This window comes from Penaeus vannamei, chromosome 34 (assembly GCF_042767895.1).
Source record: "Penaeus vannamei isolate JL-2024 chromosome 34, ASM4276789v1, whole genome shotgun sequence".
In the NCBI taxonomy this organism is placed as follows: domain Eukaryota; kingdom Metazoa; phylum Arthropoda; class Malacostraca; order Decapoda; family Penaeidae; genus Penaeus; species Penaeus vannamei.
This window is the reverse complement of record NC_091582.1, coordinates 21,130,572-21,147,143: the sequence shown is the minus strand read 5'-3', so window position 1 is coordinate 21,147,143 and position 16,572 is coordinate 21,130,572. Positions and strand designations below refer to the sequence as shown.

General features: G+C 36.6%; 1 protein-coding gene across 9 annotated transcripts; it reads left to right on the top strand.

Moving 5' to 3' along the window:
• Positions 1-1,012: 1,012 nt before the first annotated feature.
• Positions 1,013-14,779, top strand: LOC113802708 (SAP domain-containing ribonucleoprotein). Of its 9 annotated transcripts, none has more exons than XM_070113404.1 (8): positions 1,013-1,138; positions 8,664-8,760; positions 9,048-9,202; positions 10,521-10,721; positions 11,049-11,189; positions 11,480-11,551; positions 11,889-11,980; positions 12,606-14,779. In XM_070113404.1, exons 1-8 carry the CDS (start codon positions 1,106-1,108, stop codon positions 12,712-12,714), a joined length of 900 nt encoding a protein of 299 aa, XP_069969505.1. In that variant the 5' UTR covers positions 1,013-1,105; the 3' UTR covers positions 12,715-14,779. The 9 variants fall into 9 exon arrangements, with proteins under 9 accessions (XP_069969505.1, XP_069969502.1, XP_069969500.1 ...); XM_070113401.1 differs by having other exon boundaries at positions 11,480-11,563; XM_070113399.1 differs by having other exon boundaries at positions 10,494-10,721.
• Positions 14,780-16,572: the final 1,793 nt, after the last annotated feature.

Sequence of the window (16,572 nt, the reverse complement as noted above, 5' to 3'; positions counted from 1 at the left end):
ATGATGACGGTACCGATTACAATGGTGATAATGATAATTCCGATAAAATATAATGATGATAAGATTAATGATAAGGATAATAATGGTGATAATGATAATGCTGATGATAATAGTAATACAAGTATTGATAATGATATCATTAATAGTGATGATGATGATTACTTAATGATAATTATAATAATGATGATGGTGATAATAATAATAGTAACAATATTGACAATAGTAGTAGTAATGATGATAATAATAATTATGATAGTAATAATGATGATAATAATAATAATAACATTAACAATAATAATGGTAACAGTAATAATGATAGTAATGATAATGATGGTGTTGATTATAATAATAATAATAATAATGATGATAATAGTAATAGTAATAATGATAACTATTATAATGATGATGATAATCATGATGATGATGATAATAAAAATAATAGTAATAGTAATAACAGAACAATAGGAATAATAAGAAAAATTAGCACGATAATTACAACTATGATGAAAATTATAATGATAATAATGATGATGGTGTTAGCGGTAATGATGAAGTAATAATAATTCAATATTAATAGTAATGATAATAAAAATGATAAAATTCATTGTCATGATAATGATGCATGCATTAACATCATCATCATCATTAACATATCCTTATCAGCATTATTTATTTGATAATACATTAATTAAACTTTGATTTATGAACGAAGTGCCGATTGCTAATATCCGAAAAATTGTTTGTTAGTTTCTCTTGATACTCAAAACATCATGTATATAAAGAAAGAAATAGTGTAAGAAGCAAATTACCCCTAACCAGTATTTTGAATATCATAGTTACTATATATTTTTGAAAATTCCTAAATCTCATTTATTCAATGTTTACCAAAATATGTTCGTCGTATATCGAAATTTCTGGATTGACGAGTCGCGATATATTCCCTTTTTACAAGTGTTTGTCGGTTAATATTTACTTATTAACAAAATGAATATTTTATAAATACGATTTTATTATTTTGTTATAATATTTATCGAAATTTATGTAAAGAATAAAATGCCTTCCAACATTGACAACTTTACAATCACGATCCCTACAGGAAACAAACATGGACGACGCTTCTCAAATCTCAAAAATGAAGGTACGAAATTAATTACCCGTAGCGTCATCATTTGCCCCTTCTCTCTATCTCGACCAACTTTCTAAGAAGGCGAAGAGCCCGGTGAGTAATACAGAAAAGGAAAATTGAAGGTGAGAGCGTTATTATAGGGCGAGGAGAAGGTTAATGGTGGAGGTAGCCGAGTTTGCCGCTTTTCGGACCCGTCGTGGCGCAGTGCCAGGCGCGGTGCCAGACTCACAGGGGCTTTTAGACCTCGTGGCGGTGTTGGTCCTCTTGGGGGAGGTGTCTCGAGGAGGCTTTTCCACGCCAGGCTAGACGAGAAGGTATCTATGAGGCTCGAGAAGACGGTGTCGCTTGTGCTTTTGGAGGAGTGGTGTGGATGGACGCAGCTTTTCGCATTTTCTTTCACCCCTTTTCGTTCTTTATTTCCTTTTGGGAGAGGGAGGACTCTATCCCCTTATGTCCTCGAAAGTTGAAAGAAGGATAAGTGTGTTATGGGCGTTGTGGAAACAGCAAAGAGAGTAAGATTTGTGGGTGAAGGTCCAATGTTTGCCAAGCTCTGAGGGAATGTTGTTGATGTTGCCAGATGTTTGGTTTGTTTATTTTTGGTAATTCTTTAATTCCACACAGCTATCTAATCTTGCAATTATTACTCCACATTTCAGTAATTCACATTTTAATATGTTTGAATCTCTTGTTATCCAGACTGTAGAGTATTTTTCTTGTGCAGGGAATATTACATTTTTTCATGTGGGGAAAACATAATTTTGTCTACATTTGCGTGGATGGATCTGCCGATGGATGATGAAACAAGTGCTGGGAAAAGTCAAAAGAATTTTATGCGTGGAATATTTTAAAAAGAACTAAGTGCGTGTGGAAAGTTACCCAGGAACTACATTTGCGCGGACAGAATTAGACCAAATAATCTTTTGCACGGGAAACGCATTCCCCGCACAGACCAAACTCTGTAGTCTGGCTTGTTATCATCCAATATAGATAACGGGATAGTGGCTTGTGCTCTAAACAATTTTGATATTTTTCTGCAGGAAATCCACTGATTTCAACAGTTGATTCTTTTGCAAAGGAATCGTTAAGGAGATCTGAGTACCATTTCCATTGGCAATTTATATTTGAGTCACAGTAGTAGGGGAGGGCATGTAGTATATCAGGGAAAATGTGGGGTAAAATAGGCTGAAATGATAAGAAGAATAGAGAACTAAAATGGGTAAAACTAGAAAAAACAACTCAAAATCGGTAAGTGAGACTATGCTCATGCACCCTCCATCTTTGAAAAACTATGGACCGATGTGCCAAAATTAGAAAATCTGCGGGAATTCAAACCCCGAGTAGTGGTCGTACTAAGCGTCTTGGCCAATAAACTGACTTAACTCCATGTCACAAACATCATTCAACAATCCAAGTTGCCGTGACTGGGCATGTCTAGCACGCCTAGAAGGGTTGATGGGGGGCTCTGCCCCCAACACCACCTGGGACACCTTCTTTTCACCTCGGTATGTATGGCTAGATAGAGCTGCAGCCATACTGTAAGCAATAAACCAAATACCTTACTTGATGGGCTCAGATATCAAACTGCAATGATTATTAAGGTCTATTTCTTCCTTATTGGCATTATACAGTCTTAAGAATTACCCAGAATTATTGCAACACTGAAAATTAAACATTTCTCACTGTCTTTCTGTTACTGAATGGCCAGAATGTGTCTGTCATACCTGGCGCCTAATTATTGTAAAGAACTGTATAAATAAATCTTAAAACATGTAAAGGAAGTATAACAATATTGATAAATGATGTTAAAAGTATAAATGTGATACAGCAGACACTGATATTGAACAAATTATCATTTTGACAAGCTTTTAGTAACATGTGAACTACTTGGCATATTGCAGTAATGAGTTATCCGGTCAGTGCAGTGTTTACCCTTGACATGTGATCAAGATGAGCTGCTTAGTTAAAATTGGACTCTCATCTCAATTCTTTTACATATAGCACCTTTAGAAAGCATTACTATTGAAGGAAATTGTCTTGGTTTGTATATTTCTATTATTTTGTGTGTTTTATCACCCACCTCAGACACTACCTTGTAATGTTTATTGTCCAGGCCTTCTTAACTAGGGGCCTTCTCCCCCAGGTTCCCTATCCAATCGCCATATTTTCGTCTTTCCCCTGGACCCCCACCCATTTTCCGTGGATATACTCTCTTGGTGGCATTAGTCACAATCTATTTTCTTAATTTCTGAGGTTATACTATGCTGGCATAGATTATTTCTTTTATCGGTAATTGTAGTTTTTCCATTTCTTTCCGTTAGTGTCATTACTTTTTTCTGTGAGTGTATCCCAAATTATTACGTGTTGTACAACTTTCTTATTATCAACTATTGATACCATAATTGAAGAATGTATATATTTCTTTCTTTCATTCTGTCCATCAAGGGCAAAGTTTACATCATACCATATGTCTGTGTGAAACTAAAACTATACCTTATTATAGTGTGCTTCATAGTTGAAGAGATTAGCTGTGCTATTTCAATGTTATTTATAGATGATAAAGTTTCTGGATATTATTTTTCGTCTACCAAAATGCTGTACAGTATTAGAAATACTTTTGATTTATTGATCATTCAATTTGCAACATCTTTCCTTAGATTATTATCAGTCACAAATCACTGCTAACCCCCCAAAATTAAAAATTTTAAGACGTTTCATTTATTACATTTCCATCTCTAGTTGATAATAAGGAAGCTGTTTAGCATGAAAGTAATACTTAGGTGTAAATTTACGTAATGACCACACTAAGATGGGGAAAATCTAAGAACATTGTCATAAAGAGAAGAAAAAAATGATAGGCTTGGTGTCCAGAGACAAAGTAGGGAAATACAGCAATCGGGTGGGGGTTAAGAAGGATTTTGGATCACACAGTAATGTTTGTGGATTCCCAGGAGTGCCCCCAAGGTTGTTGGCTGGAGTAGGGAGTCAGAGGGGCATAGTCACAGTGGTGACACTCCGTAAAAGCCAGCAAACTCCAAGATGGAGTATGTAGGTCCCCCTGGTGTTTATCATCAGGTAAGAAAACTTTCTCTACTCCATTTGACAAAAGGTCATGGAAAGCACTGCAATGCTCTTGAGTTTCAGTTCTATCTTGCTGTGCATACCAAGGTGAAGACAGTGTTCCTCGGGGGATGACGGGGGGCAGAGCCCCCTGGGCACACCTAATCAGGGCTACTTAGATTGATGATAATTTTTATTTATTTATTTTTTTTTTATGTAAAGTAAGGGACATCTCTGGCAAGTGTGTCCATACCGTAAAGAATTGCCAAAATATTTTGCAGACACAAATGGTAACACCATAAATAAAGGGAAAAGGTCGTGGAAAGCACTGCCCACAGCCAAGGTCCACTTGGTGCTCCCAAGTTTCAGCTCTATCCTACCTTGCATACTGAGGTGAAGACAATGTTTCCCAGGGAGTTTTTGGCCATCAATCCTTTCCTCAGGCAGTGCCCAGAGGGCAAGCCTATTCACGGCAACTTAGATTAATGAATAAATTTTGTGACATAGAGTGGGGGACTTAGTTTCTGGTGAGTGCATCTGTACTGTAAAGAATTGCCCATTGATTAAAGAATTAATCTCTCTCTGGAGAAAGTAATAACATCACATTCCTCATACATCATTTTTCCTCAAGATTTGTAGTGTCCATACATCAAGTTGTAGCACTGACACAGATAAAAGCAAGTTTCATGTGGGGTTTGAGAGTTCCAAAGAAAAAAGTCCTAAATACTTAAAGAATAGATAGTGATATAGAGTAAGTTTTGATGCACTTTAGGAGAATATAAGTTCTAGAATGTGGCTGTCTAAAAACTAAAGTAATTCTGTAGAAAGGCTTGCCAACATAATTGGTATCAGTGCATTTAATGTGTCCAAAGTTTTGGTCCATAGAAAACATGTGCTGTGATGATATTAGGCAGAGTACAAAATGTGCTGGAGAAGATACTATCAACAGCAGTAATTTATGCTAATATCATGCAAATGACAGTGTCAGCAGATAATCACCTTAACAGAAACACATCTTCAACTGATCGCCAGGGTCTATGTGCCTACAACTCTCTGACAGACGTAAGCAAATTTTCATAATATGTTTGGGCTTGATAAGGCTTGTTCAGTTATCAAATTTGATGATAATTGCCGGGGAAGTTTACAAGACCTGTTTTGCAAGGATATGTACGTGAGATTGAGGTTGGTTACCAATTGACAGAGTGCTAACAGGCTCTAAATGTTATGCTCTAATTATTGCTAATATCATCACTGTCTTTGGTTTCAGTGGACTAAAAGTATTATATCTGGACAGTTTGTGTCAAATGTAATTTATTGATACCAAATTGATAGGCACAGGTGACTCATGGCTTTACTGTGAAATTACCAAGGCCATACATGTGTTGGTAATTATTCTAAACACTTGTGCGCAGTGGATCATGATGGTGGTGGTATTGATGAATTCCTCTCACCCATTACTATTCACTTGCTACTACTATGCTGGCTTTATGGCCATCAAACCCACCCAAGACCCCACAAACTTTGCCCAGTAGTAGTGGAGGGCATGAAGGATACCTGGCATATTGCTGGTATTAAGGTAATGAAGGTCAGTACCTTATCTGATATTGGGGGCTGTGTCCCCTGCAACCCCCTGCTTCCCAGACCTCTGCCCTGGAAGACAAGCTAGGGATTTACACAAACCTGACAGTTTAAGATGCCCATGTATGGTGGAAGGGGCTGCTTTCTTCTCTGGTATAGACTTTGACTAGCAGAGCTTCCCTTCAACCCCATTTGGCTTCCATTCTTGCCATGGTTGTTGTGGATTGAGTCACAGGTGGCATCACCTCAAGACAATTCCTGTGCTTGTTTTTCTCCAATAGTAGCAGCATCATTTGTATGGTGTAACTTTTAGCAGTGTACTTACAGTGAAAAGAAACTTCCCATTTTTCACCAGTATACACATGTCATTCCAAATTTGGACCCCAAAGTAGGGGGGAAAACTCTAAGACCCGTTGACCTGACCACTCGGTAGATGACATTGCATATAGAATATGATCAACACATGATAACATGCCATCTAGTGTCAGATGCTGGTATTTTTTGTATGATTTATGTGTTTCCATACATTCCTGATTCCTTCGTGGAACCACCTCTTCGAGAATGGTGGTGTTGTAATGTTCTTGGGACCAACTCTCTCCGGTAGTGTGTATGAGTTTTTTTCTTGATGCAGGAGACTGTGCCCTGTATATTACATCACATATACACATCTTAATCTCACAGGTTAGAGTAAACCCCCTTTGGTATTGGTCTAATATGCTACTAACAGGTGGAGTTTGTTCTTTAAGGCAGGGATTGGGTGTTGCCAGGGGTGCACTCTTTGCATTAGATTTATAATTTGGGTTTTACAAATAATTTTTCCATGTTTGATTTATTATCCCATAATTTCCCTGGTATCCTCCATGCCCTCCCCTACTATAAGGGCATGTTTGTAGGGTCAAGGAGCACCATGAATAGATATGTGAATAATAGTTGGTGAGAGGAATCCATTAGTACAGCTGTCACTTTGATCTTTTATACACAAGTGTTTGGTATAATTACCCTGACATGAAATATTCATTTCAAAGAACATTAAATTGAACAAGTATAAGTAAAGGAGGAAAAGGATACGTATATTAGTAAGGGTTTTCCTGATATATTTGATGAACATTTTACTGAAATGCGTGTTATGTATGTATGTTATATTTACCATTATTACTGCCAAGATAAGACTGTTGCCAAAATTCAAGCCAGCAGATATTTGGCAGTGAGGTTTTTCTGTTTCACTAATAGTGGAAGATGGTCAGAAAAATTGACGGTGATTTAGTTATCAACATTTATAAATGATGCGGTGTGTTTATCATTAAATACAATTTATGAAGTAAAGGTCATTGACATTAATGTAATATTTAAAATGCATATCACGTATTGATTATATGAGTGGGAGCACAGTATTCAGGATCTTTTATCTGCGTATATAATTATATATAGATATAGATAGATAGATAGATGCTTTATATTACTGCAATAGTATATGAATTGAGCTGTGGCAAAAGTGATAGGAATATAGCAATAGGAATAGAAATCTTGAGTAAACAACCATCAGGCGTAAAGTCTTAGTAAACCTTGCACTACAGCAGTACCAATAGTTCTCTCTTTGTGCGACCAGGGTGCACGTGGGAAGGGTGGACAGCTTTTATGTCAATGTTGTGATGCGCACATAATTTTCCAGTTGTAACCATGGTTTAGCCCTTCATTTGCATGCTCTTCCTGCTGTATATTAAAGACTTTGAGAAGAGGAGGTTTTGGTCAATGGAGATGCAAACAAGCTATAAAAGAGAAACATCATGTGCCAAGAGGCAGATGATCACTCAGTTTTAACAAAGGGTTTAGAGTATATGACTTACCCTTCTGTGTGATATGTATTCATGCTAATGATCATATAAACTGCACTTGATATTACATCTAAAAAATGTATTAAAATTATTCATCATATTGTGTTCTATGATAGATTAGTCATTGCAGTTGGACAGGGAAGGTGTAGCCATTGCAAGAAAAAACAATCATTCCAGACACTCTCTTTCAATGCCATATTGTACATGGTCTACTGAATAATATACAAGAGTGCATTATCAGAACATTTGGACAACTAAATTATTCATATTTTTCTGTGAAGTTGGAATTTTCTTTAAGTCTCTATATCCACCCTCTTCTCACAAGTTATACAGCATTAGAAATTAATCCTTATATATGATCCAGCACTACACATGTAGCATAACTAACAATATTTAATTTGCCTTTGCAGTTAGTTTGTTTACAGAAGAAAATTCTTTGCTATTTTTTTTTCTCAGTTTTTATAAAATATGGTAAAGTTTTACTATGTTTTCTTTTCTTTTTTCTTTTCTTTCTTTAACCCATTGGTGCTGAGTAATTACTGTCTATTGTTGTTTTCTTTTTTGAATTTTGTTTGCACAGATGTGGCTCCACAATTGCTTAGTCAACAAGGAGCCAATTCGTAAGCCTACATATCTTCAGCTGATTTCCCCTTTTCTTGTTTTTGGAAAAGTTCTCTTCTGTTCTTATCAATCTCGGTGTTATTATTTTTGGGAGCATTATGATAATTAGAATTTTATTAACAATACTAATTGCAATAGAAAAAAATACCTGTGGAGCCACCTAAGTGTAAAGATAATCAGTAAACAAAAAGGAACAATAGACATAACAGTTTTCTTGCAATCCTGGCAGCTATGGGTTAATCTTTACGCTTTAACTTGTCTCTCTCTCCTTTTTCTTTCTTTCGTTCTTTGATTTTTCCTTCTACATTGCCAGTTACCTAAATTAGAAATTTGAATGACCCGATATATCAGAGATAAACATCGTTCAAGAAGTTGTGAATCATTTTCCAATAGGAGTGTGAGAAGCAGGTATGATTGCAAACTTTCATAATTTATTTTGCTCTCTCTAGGTCGCTGACCTGAAGAAGGAGTTGAAGGCGAGAGGATTACCTGTGACAGGCAACAAAAATGAGCTGGTGGAGAGGCTGCAAGAAGCTCTAGAAGCTGGTAAGTTGTGGGGTCTATGTTTGGACTAATCTAGGCTATGCTATATGGTATCCTTCTCTGTAATTTTGTGTGTGTGTGTGTTTGTGTGAGTGAGTGAATGAGTGAGTGAGTGATGTATTTGTATTGAAGAATTTGTTTATTTTGTTATGCTGTAGTTATTTAGTGAAATGTATTTTTGTCTGTTATTTTATATGTATTATGAGTAGATTTGGGTAACTAGAAGTCAAGATTCTGTGATCAAGCACTCCCACTTTACACATGCAATGTAATTTCTACTTGCTTCACAGATGGAAATGTTCCACTGGGCACAGTAGATGGAGAAGACGAAGAATTTGATGAAGAGGAGATCCTTGGAGGTGATGACATGGATACTGTAGACATAGGGAAGCTGACCCCGCAGGAGGAGGCAGCAGCTTTGGGGGTGAACATCAGTGTACGAGATGTAAGTAGACAGCATTGTTCTTTGTTAGTGACAGTGTAGATTGTTAATCTATATTAATTTTTATTACTTATATCTGTCCAAGCGTGTTATCAAATATTAGTGCCATAGGTAGCTTTTGATAAGATATTCTTATCTGTGCACAAGATTCTGAGTGTCTCACTCCCTCAGGTTTGTAGGCATGTGGCTTTGGAATTGAAGGAGTCAGTTGCCTGTCATATCTTTAAGCATTATTTCTTTAACAAGTTGGATCCAGATGCCTCGTTTCCCGCACATGAACCAAAATCTGGGCATTAGGCTTACTTGAGTGTTGATTCTCCCTGGTGTGTGCCTTGTAGTCCCATCCATGCAGACAATCATTTATATTAGCAAGACTGCTTGACTCCCCTTTACAATATTGTTATCTTTTTTTCGTAATTTTTTTTTTGCATTTTTGCCATTTACAAGTTCTATACTTGTCATTTGATATGCTTTCTCAAGAAAGTATTAGTTTGTTTTCCTTGTACAGACTTCATATCCCTCATCTGTTTACAATAACAGTAACATGCACCACATGGCAAGCAGGAATAGGATCCTGAACTTGAAAATGATTACAGAGAGTACATTCTTCCCTCGTTTACTGATGGAAATAATGCAGGAGCCCCTTCCTAAATGCCTACAAAGTCAAATCTTCCAAGAACTTTGTGCATGCCTGGTGATTCATTCCCACTGCCCTGGCCTTCAACCAAATTTTTCATGGTGACATATTTCTGTCACCTGTCACTCAACCAAATTTTTTTCATGCCATCCAAGAGCCATGAATGAAAGTGCCGAGTCTAGGGATGATGTAGTTCCTATAATCGGGATCCTATTCCAAGTTTTATTACAGAGATTAGATATGATGGAAAAAAGAAGCTACTTATTGTTATTATTATTGCACTGAGTTCTGGACTACCTAGTGAGATGATATGGAGTCTGTACAAGGAAAACAGTCTATTACCATCTGGATGCAGCATATTATGTGACAAATATAGATCTTAGGGAGGAAAAAAACGCTTATCCACAAAAAGAGATAACATTGCAAAGGGGAGGCACAGCATCTTGTTGCTGCACGTGAGTTTTCATGTGTTCCCAGCCTACAAGCCACACACCTGTCAGATTAGCAGCTCAAGTAAGCAGGCAGTGAAGCACCAGGATCCAAGGGGTTGAGTGGGTGGAATGGGTGTAACACATACCTCCTGTATTTACTTCAGCATATAGTGTGTAATTCATCATGTTGAAACTGTTGTTTGCACTTCCACCTTTATTTCATTAGGAACTGAATACAACTGATCTCAACCAGGTGTCCACAATGCTAGAACAGCCAGAAAAGAAAAAAATCAGCCTGAAGAGGTCTGAGCCTCCAGTGCCCACAGCCCCAACCACCCCCCCTCCGACAGAGGCCTCCAAGGAAAATACTTCACCTGAAAGCCAGAGTGAGGGTCAAGAGGATGGCGTGCCTTCCAAGAAGCTCATCAGACTGAGTTCCACTGAGAACAAGACTGTGAGTGTATCTCAGCATTTGTGTGTGTGCGTGTGTGTGCGTGAGTGTGCGTGTGTGTGTGTGCGTGTGTGTGTGTGTGCGCACGTGTGTGTGGGTGTGTGTTTGCGTGTGCGTGTGTGTGTGCGTGTGTTTGTGTGTGTGTGTGTGTGTGTGTGTGTGTGTGTGTGTGTGTGTGTGTGTGTATTTCCATTTTTATCCAGCTTCTTCCATGAATATTATGATGTGTGTGTTGGGATCTCCTGTCTTTTTTTCACCCATGTATACAAACTGGTGTGTTCCAATGGCTTTAGCTTTAGAGTTTAGAATATCTCCTTCCTTTTTCATCAGCAAATTGAGGCGAGAGCTGAAAGATTTGGTATTCCATTGAATGAAGAAGCCAGAAAGCAGGCTCGTGCAGAACGATTTGCTGGTAACAGTACTACAACAACTGTCAACAAAAAACCTGCTAAGTTGTCTATGGAAACAGGGGTAAGATAATTACCAGGTGATGAGGTAGATAAGTTAATGTAATGATAATATAGTTATGTTTGTATCATTATGAGAAAGAAAAGGGCTTTTGGCTTTTCTGCACATAACCTTTAGATTGGATATCCCAAAAAAAGATCCAGTGATATCTGTATTGAATTGAGCGTAAAATCACTAATGCAGAAAGTAGCAAATATTTCTGGGCTAACATTTCATTTATAATTCTGGCTGAATATTTCTAGGTATCACAAATATTTGTTTGATGCTAATAGTATACACATTTCTACTTGCAGGGAACAGACATTGAGAAGTTGAAAGCTCGTGCCAAGCGCTTTGGCGAAGTAACTTCCAAGTCACTCACAAAGGTAACCTGTAATGTATGTTAAATCTGGTATAAGTATGATATACTTTTCTATGTAATTACCATAAGTGAATCATTCATCCACATTAGCGTTTAACTTCTCTGTGCCAAAGCACACAGGTAGATGTGGTTGGCAGATACTGGGCTTGATTCACCCAGTCCCCTTACGACAAACCTGTCTGTTCATGCTATTAGTTTAACCGTACCCATGAAATATTGACACATCCACAACTATATGCCAGTGTCTGTCATCCCACATTGACTGGATAGGTTGAAAAGAGCCCTGCATTTAGATTTTTTCTATCTTTCTCAACCCTCCTTTTTTTATGATCATAATTCAGGTTTCGGAACTGGAAAAAATGAAGCAAAGGCAAGAGAGATTTGCCGCAGGAGGAACGGAAACGAAGACAGCCGGGACAGAAAAAGTAGCCATGTGAGTATAAAATGTATACTTTTACACATTTTTCCTTGTATCTATGGTAAAAAGATATTGATCTAACTTGCAAGACTTCTCTGCATATCTGCGATATCATTTAAAATAGTAAATTGTTTACTGATGCTTGCTTTTACTGTGTGATAGTTTGGTAGATAGTGGATGTGAAACAGTAGTGAAATGATATATTATTTTGATTATAAAAGCACTTCAGATGCTCAGAAAAGGTGCTAATTCATGTCTGATAGCCTTTTTATTGGGAAAGAAGTTGTTCATCTGTTTGAAACTTCTGGTAACAATACATCTTTTCCAGGAGTGCAGATTCCATTGTGTGTGATAAGTCTCTTGGTCTTACAGATAAAAAGGAATGAACCTCAAATTTTTTAATGATAACAGAATTTAGTCTAAAATGGTGTATAAGAAGTTCACAGTACAGAGCTGAAATTTTCCTTCTGTCATCTATCGATATCCTAATGTCCATATACTATCTATACTTTGGTCTGTTTTCATTCTTCATCTGTAAGTATAAGTAAATTGTTACTAGTAACAGATTCTCTTTTCACATTCACAGTTTGATACGGAATATTCCAATATTTGTGTTTCCTGAGATTAGATTTATTTGCAGAACCAGCCCAGATGATGCTAAGGCTGCAAGAGCAGCAAGATTTGCCTCAACAACTTCCTCAGAAGACGAAATGAAGAAGAAGCGCGCAGAGAGATTTGGCATACAGTGATGACACCCGTGTGATGGTTCTCTCAGATAAGTTTCATTGTACACCTATTGGACTCAAGACCAGCAAAGAAAACATTCTGATTGCAATTGCATCAAGCCAAAGAAGGGGATTCATATCTGCTGTATGATAAATCATGATCAGATATCATATATGTATCTCTGAAAAGTTGTAGCCATCAGTGAAGCCAGAAAACAGCATACTGCAAATGTTAGTTGAAAAAAAGATTATGGGAAAAAAGCATCTGACAACATTTTTTGATTATTTAAAAGAAATATAAAAATAAAACATTATTAAAGATATCTGCCAAATCATGGGGAAACAAGGCATATACAATAAATTAGCAGGGTGGAAGACTTCCACTTCAATAGAGGCCTTTTGTGTCCACGTAAAGAGCAAGATTGTCAATGAGTTGGAATGCTCAAGTATATAGTTTAGAATGTTTCTAGAACATTGCAGTAATCTTGAGTAACACTGGCTTAACTTCAGTACAAAAAGGTACTTTCTAAAAAAGAAATTTTAATGTTAATTGTTAGTGCGATTTGCTTGCAAGAAGTGTAGGTGTTCAAAATTATTTGTGTGTAATTTCTCATTCTTTTCCCCAACTGTATGGCATTCTTCTTTTATTATGAGTATTTTATAATTTTATAGGTATTCCATTTAGGGAGGACACACTTTGAAGGTATCATTCATGTTTAGGAAATTGCAATTTTTATTGTCTTTCAGGTATTAGAAATCCAGATAGATAGAATGATGAAGATGCATTATTTAAATGTAATTTGCGTAAGGAATAAACTTTTATAACGTTTTCTGGTCTTTTGATATTCTGCTTTTTCCCATTTTCTCTAATGACATTTTCTTGTAATTAGCTTTTGTAGTAATATTAATAGTATTATTTTATTACAAACATTTATTTATCAGTACTGTTTTACTAGCTTATCTATAGTAATATTTGGTTAACTATGTGTAAATTCTCTCTTTAGGTATGTAGCAGTTTATCAGATATATATTTTTTTTCTATTTTTCTTTCTTTACTCTCATTTCTGGATAGCCATGAATCACAAGCATAATAATCTGTAGTAATAGATGGTGATATGGGTGCAGGGTAGTATTTCTCTGATTTTTTTTGCCATTACAGCATAATTTTATTGATTTCATAGCCATTACTTTCCTTAAAATCTTGTTGCTTACAATTTTTGTTGTTGTCTTTGTTTTGTTTCTATTTTGTTTTTTTTTATGTAGGTCACTATAGCCCCAATAACAAATGATTTGATTGATCAGATTAATTAATATATGCCTCGGTAGGGCTGTTGTATACAAATATAGTACCTGATAATCTCATTTTTAAGAACTGAAATCATAATGAATAAGTTGTTCTTGTGGCCGAAGTAACGACTCCTCATAAGTGGGGTTGCTTTTACATCCATTTTTGATAATGCTAACTGTCTGTGTTTCTTGAATACACTTGCTTGTAATGCAGATTAATCTTTGTTATATACAGTTTTGCCCAATAGAGTGTGATTTTGGTGTTAAATGAATTTAGCATATGGAAAGGATGATATGCGTTACTTGTTTTGGTATTGGGTGATTAGATTGGTCATTGTAAGGATGGTAAACTCTTTAAAAGCTAAGATGTATTTGTGCATTACATGAGAAAATTATGGTGCAAGTTATTACAGAAAGAAGCTAGTATTGGCAAATTTCGGCAAATTTAGTATATATTTTTTTTTCTGCAATTTCTGTTTATTCTATTTGCTTCTTTTTGTTTTTCAGTTTAGAATACATTTTCTGAACAAAAGCAATTAAAAAAAACAAGGCAGTATGAGCATGTGTTTATAACTTCATTTTTTTTTTAGCTTTTGTAAACTTGGTATATGTAGAGGTTGTTTTTATATGTGTAAATTTTTATAGTAAAATTAAGCACATTAATACCTTTACCCTTTGAGGTAAAATACTAGAAATATCACATGGATACTAACCACACATTGTTCGTACTGTACCATTTGTGATTATGTACCTTTATCACTGCATTGAGAGCATTTCTTTTTTAATAATAATTACATGAATATTTTTGTCTTTCTTTTACCTCTGAAATAAAGAATATAGTTTCATTAGTCATTGTTGGTATTATGATTGCTCACACATCTTCAGATCCACTGTATTGTATTCTGTATTGTTGTTTTGTGCAAAGAATGCATTCTGAGTGTAGAATACAGTACCTCATGATGACAGCTTTTGCCCACAGCAAACCAAGGCATGGTCTAGGTGCTACATACTTGGTTTGAGGGAAGAATTAGAAGTACTGGACACATGGGTTTTTAGTTGTTTAGTGATTTTTTAATAGAAGAGATGTAAAAGAGACTTTAATCCCATTTTAGAAGGCTGCACTACTTCAGAGATGACAGACAGGGCCAAACAAGTGAATGACTGCTTAGCTTGCACAGCATAACACAGATTCAACTACATAGATACTTAACCATTCAGCATATGGGCTCAGTGCTTCATAGCAAGAATAGAAATCACCCGGTGTAAACAGGTTAATGTCAAATTTAGATTTACATGAAGTTCAGTACACACAACATACACCACATGTGACACATGCAGCATATGGACATAGTGCTTTATGGCAATAAATAGATGCCACCTGTTGTGAACTGGTGAGGTTACCTGGTTTCAATTTAGCAGGTGAGTTCTACCATGCATATTTTAAATTTTTTTGTGTCTCTAGAATTAAACTGTAAATTTTCAAATAATGAAATCTAAATTTCAACTTATTTTTTATGAATACCAGACTTGCTAATTCTAAGATCTATGTCTAGGTAAGTGTGTATGACATGGAGCAGTTTTGACATCAAGTGAAAAGGATGCCATGCAACATATGGATTAGATGCTTCATGGCAAGAAGAGATGTCATCTGGTATGATCAGATGAACTCCACCCTTTTCAGAAGTGAAATGTAATGAACCTACTAATTTTCAGGTTGGAAATCCAATTTTTTAATTTATAATTATTATTATTATTGGTATTTATTTTCTTCAAATACTCATATTATTAACAATTTCAGTATACCCTTAACATGTTTAAATTTGGATCCACTCTTTAGTACAAAATGTTGCCAGACAGTTCCCCAATCCTGTACCCATTGTTGTCGTGGGGGGGTCATAGGAGAAGGGAGCTCAGGCCCAATGATGGGGATTGCTCCAGCCTAGAGCCTCAGCCCACAGCCAACTAAATTTGTATGGTCCCTTCTCCGTTCTCCTTTTCCCCCTCAATTCCTTGCCTGTTGTTGTCGTGGGGGGGCTTAGGAGACAGGGACTAGAGCCGAATATAGGGGATCACCCCTGCCTTGGGCCTCAGCTCCCAGCTCAACTAATTTTGCATGGCCTTTTGTCTTCCATCTTTCCTTTTTTCCTTACCTTCCTTAACCCCTTCCTCTGTCCAATTCCTAAAATTTGAGAGCTGTGTTGAAAGGATGAATGGGCACAGTATTCCCTTGGTAGTTGTCTAGCGCTTACCCCTCATGGGGACCCTGAGGGTTGGACCGTTTATCATCCCCACTTCTTTCAGGCTTCTCAGGGCCAGTAATAAAGTTTTTGTACCCCTGCTAGGGGCATTGACCACTGATTCTACGACACCTACTATCAACATAACCCATTCTGAATCATCTACCCAGATAATTCAACCTCCAAGTAACACCCCTCCTGATATTCCCCCTACCTCTTCCGAACATACCTCATCCTCTCAACCACCCATACAACCCCACCCAACCCCATCCTTCCCCACTATCCCTCCCAATCCCTCCTGGATACACGTATGAATCTCTTTTATCACAATACCCTTCCCCAGACCCCACTATCCTTA

Excerpts from the sequence above, each read along its gene's own strand:
- LOC113802708 (XM_070113395.1), top strand. The coding sequence starts at position 5,727 with ATGAAGGATACCTGGCATATTGCTGGTATTAAGGTAATGAAG. Across the intron at positions 8,761-9,047 it reads GCAAGAAGCTCTAGAAGCTG|ATGGAAATGTTCCACTGGGC; the intron begins GTAAGTTGTGGG and ends CTTGCTTCACAG. Across the intron at positions 10,722-11,048 it reads GTTCCACTGAGAACAAGACT|CAAATTGAGGCGAGAGCTGA; the intron begins GTGAGTGTATCT and ends CTTTTTCATCAG.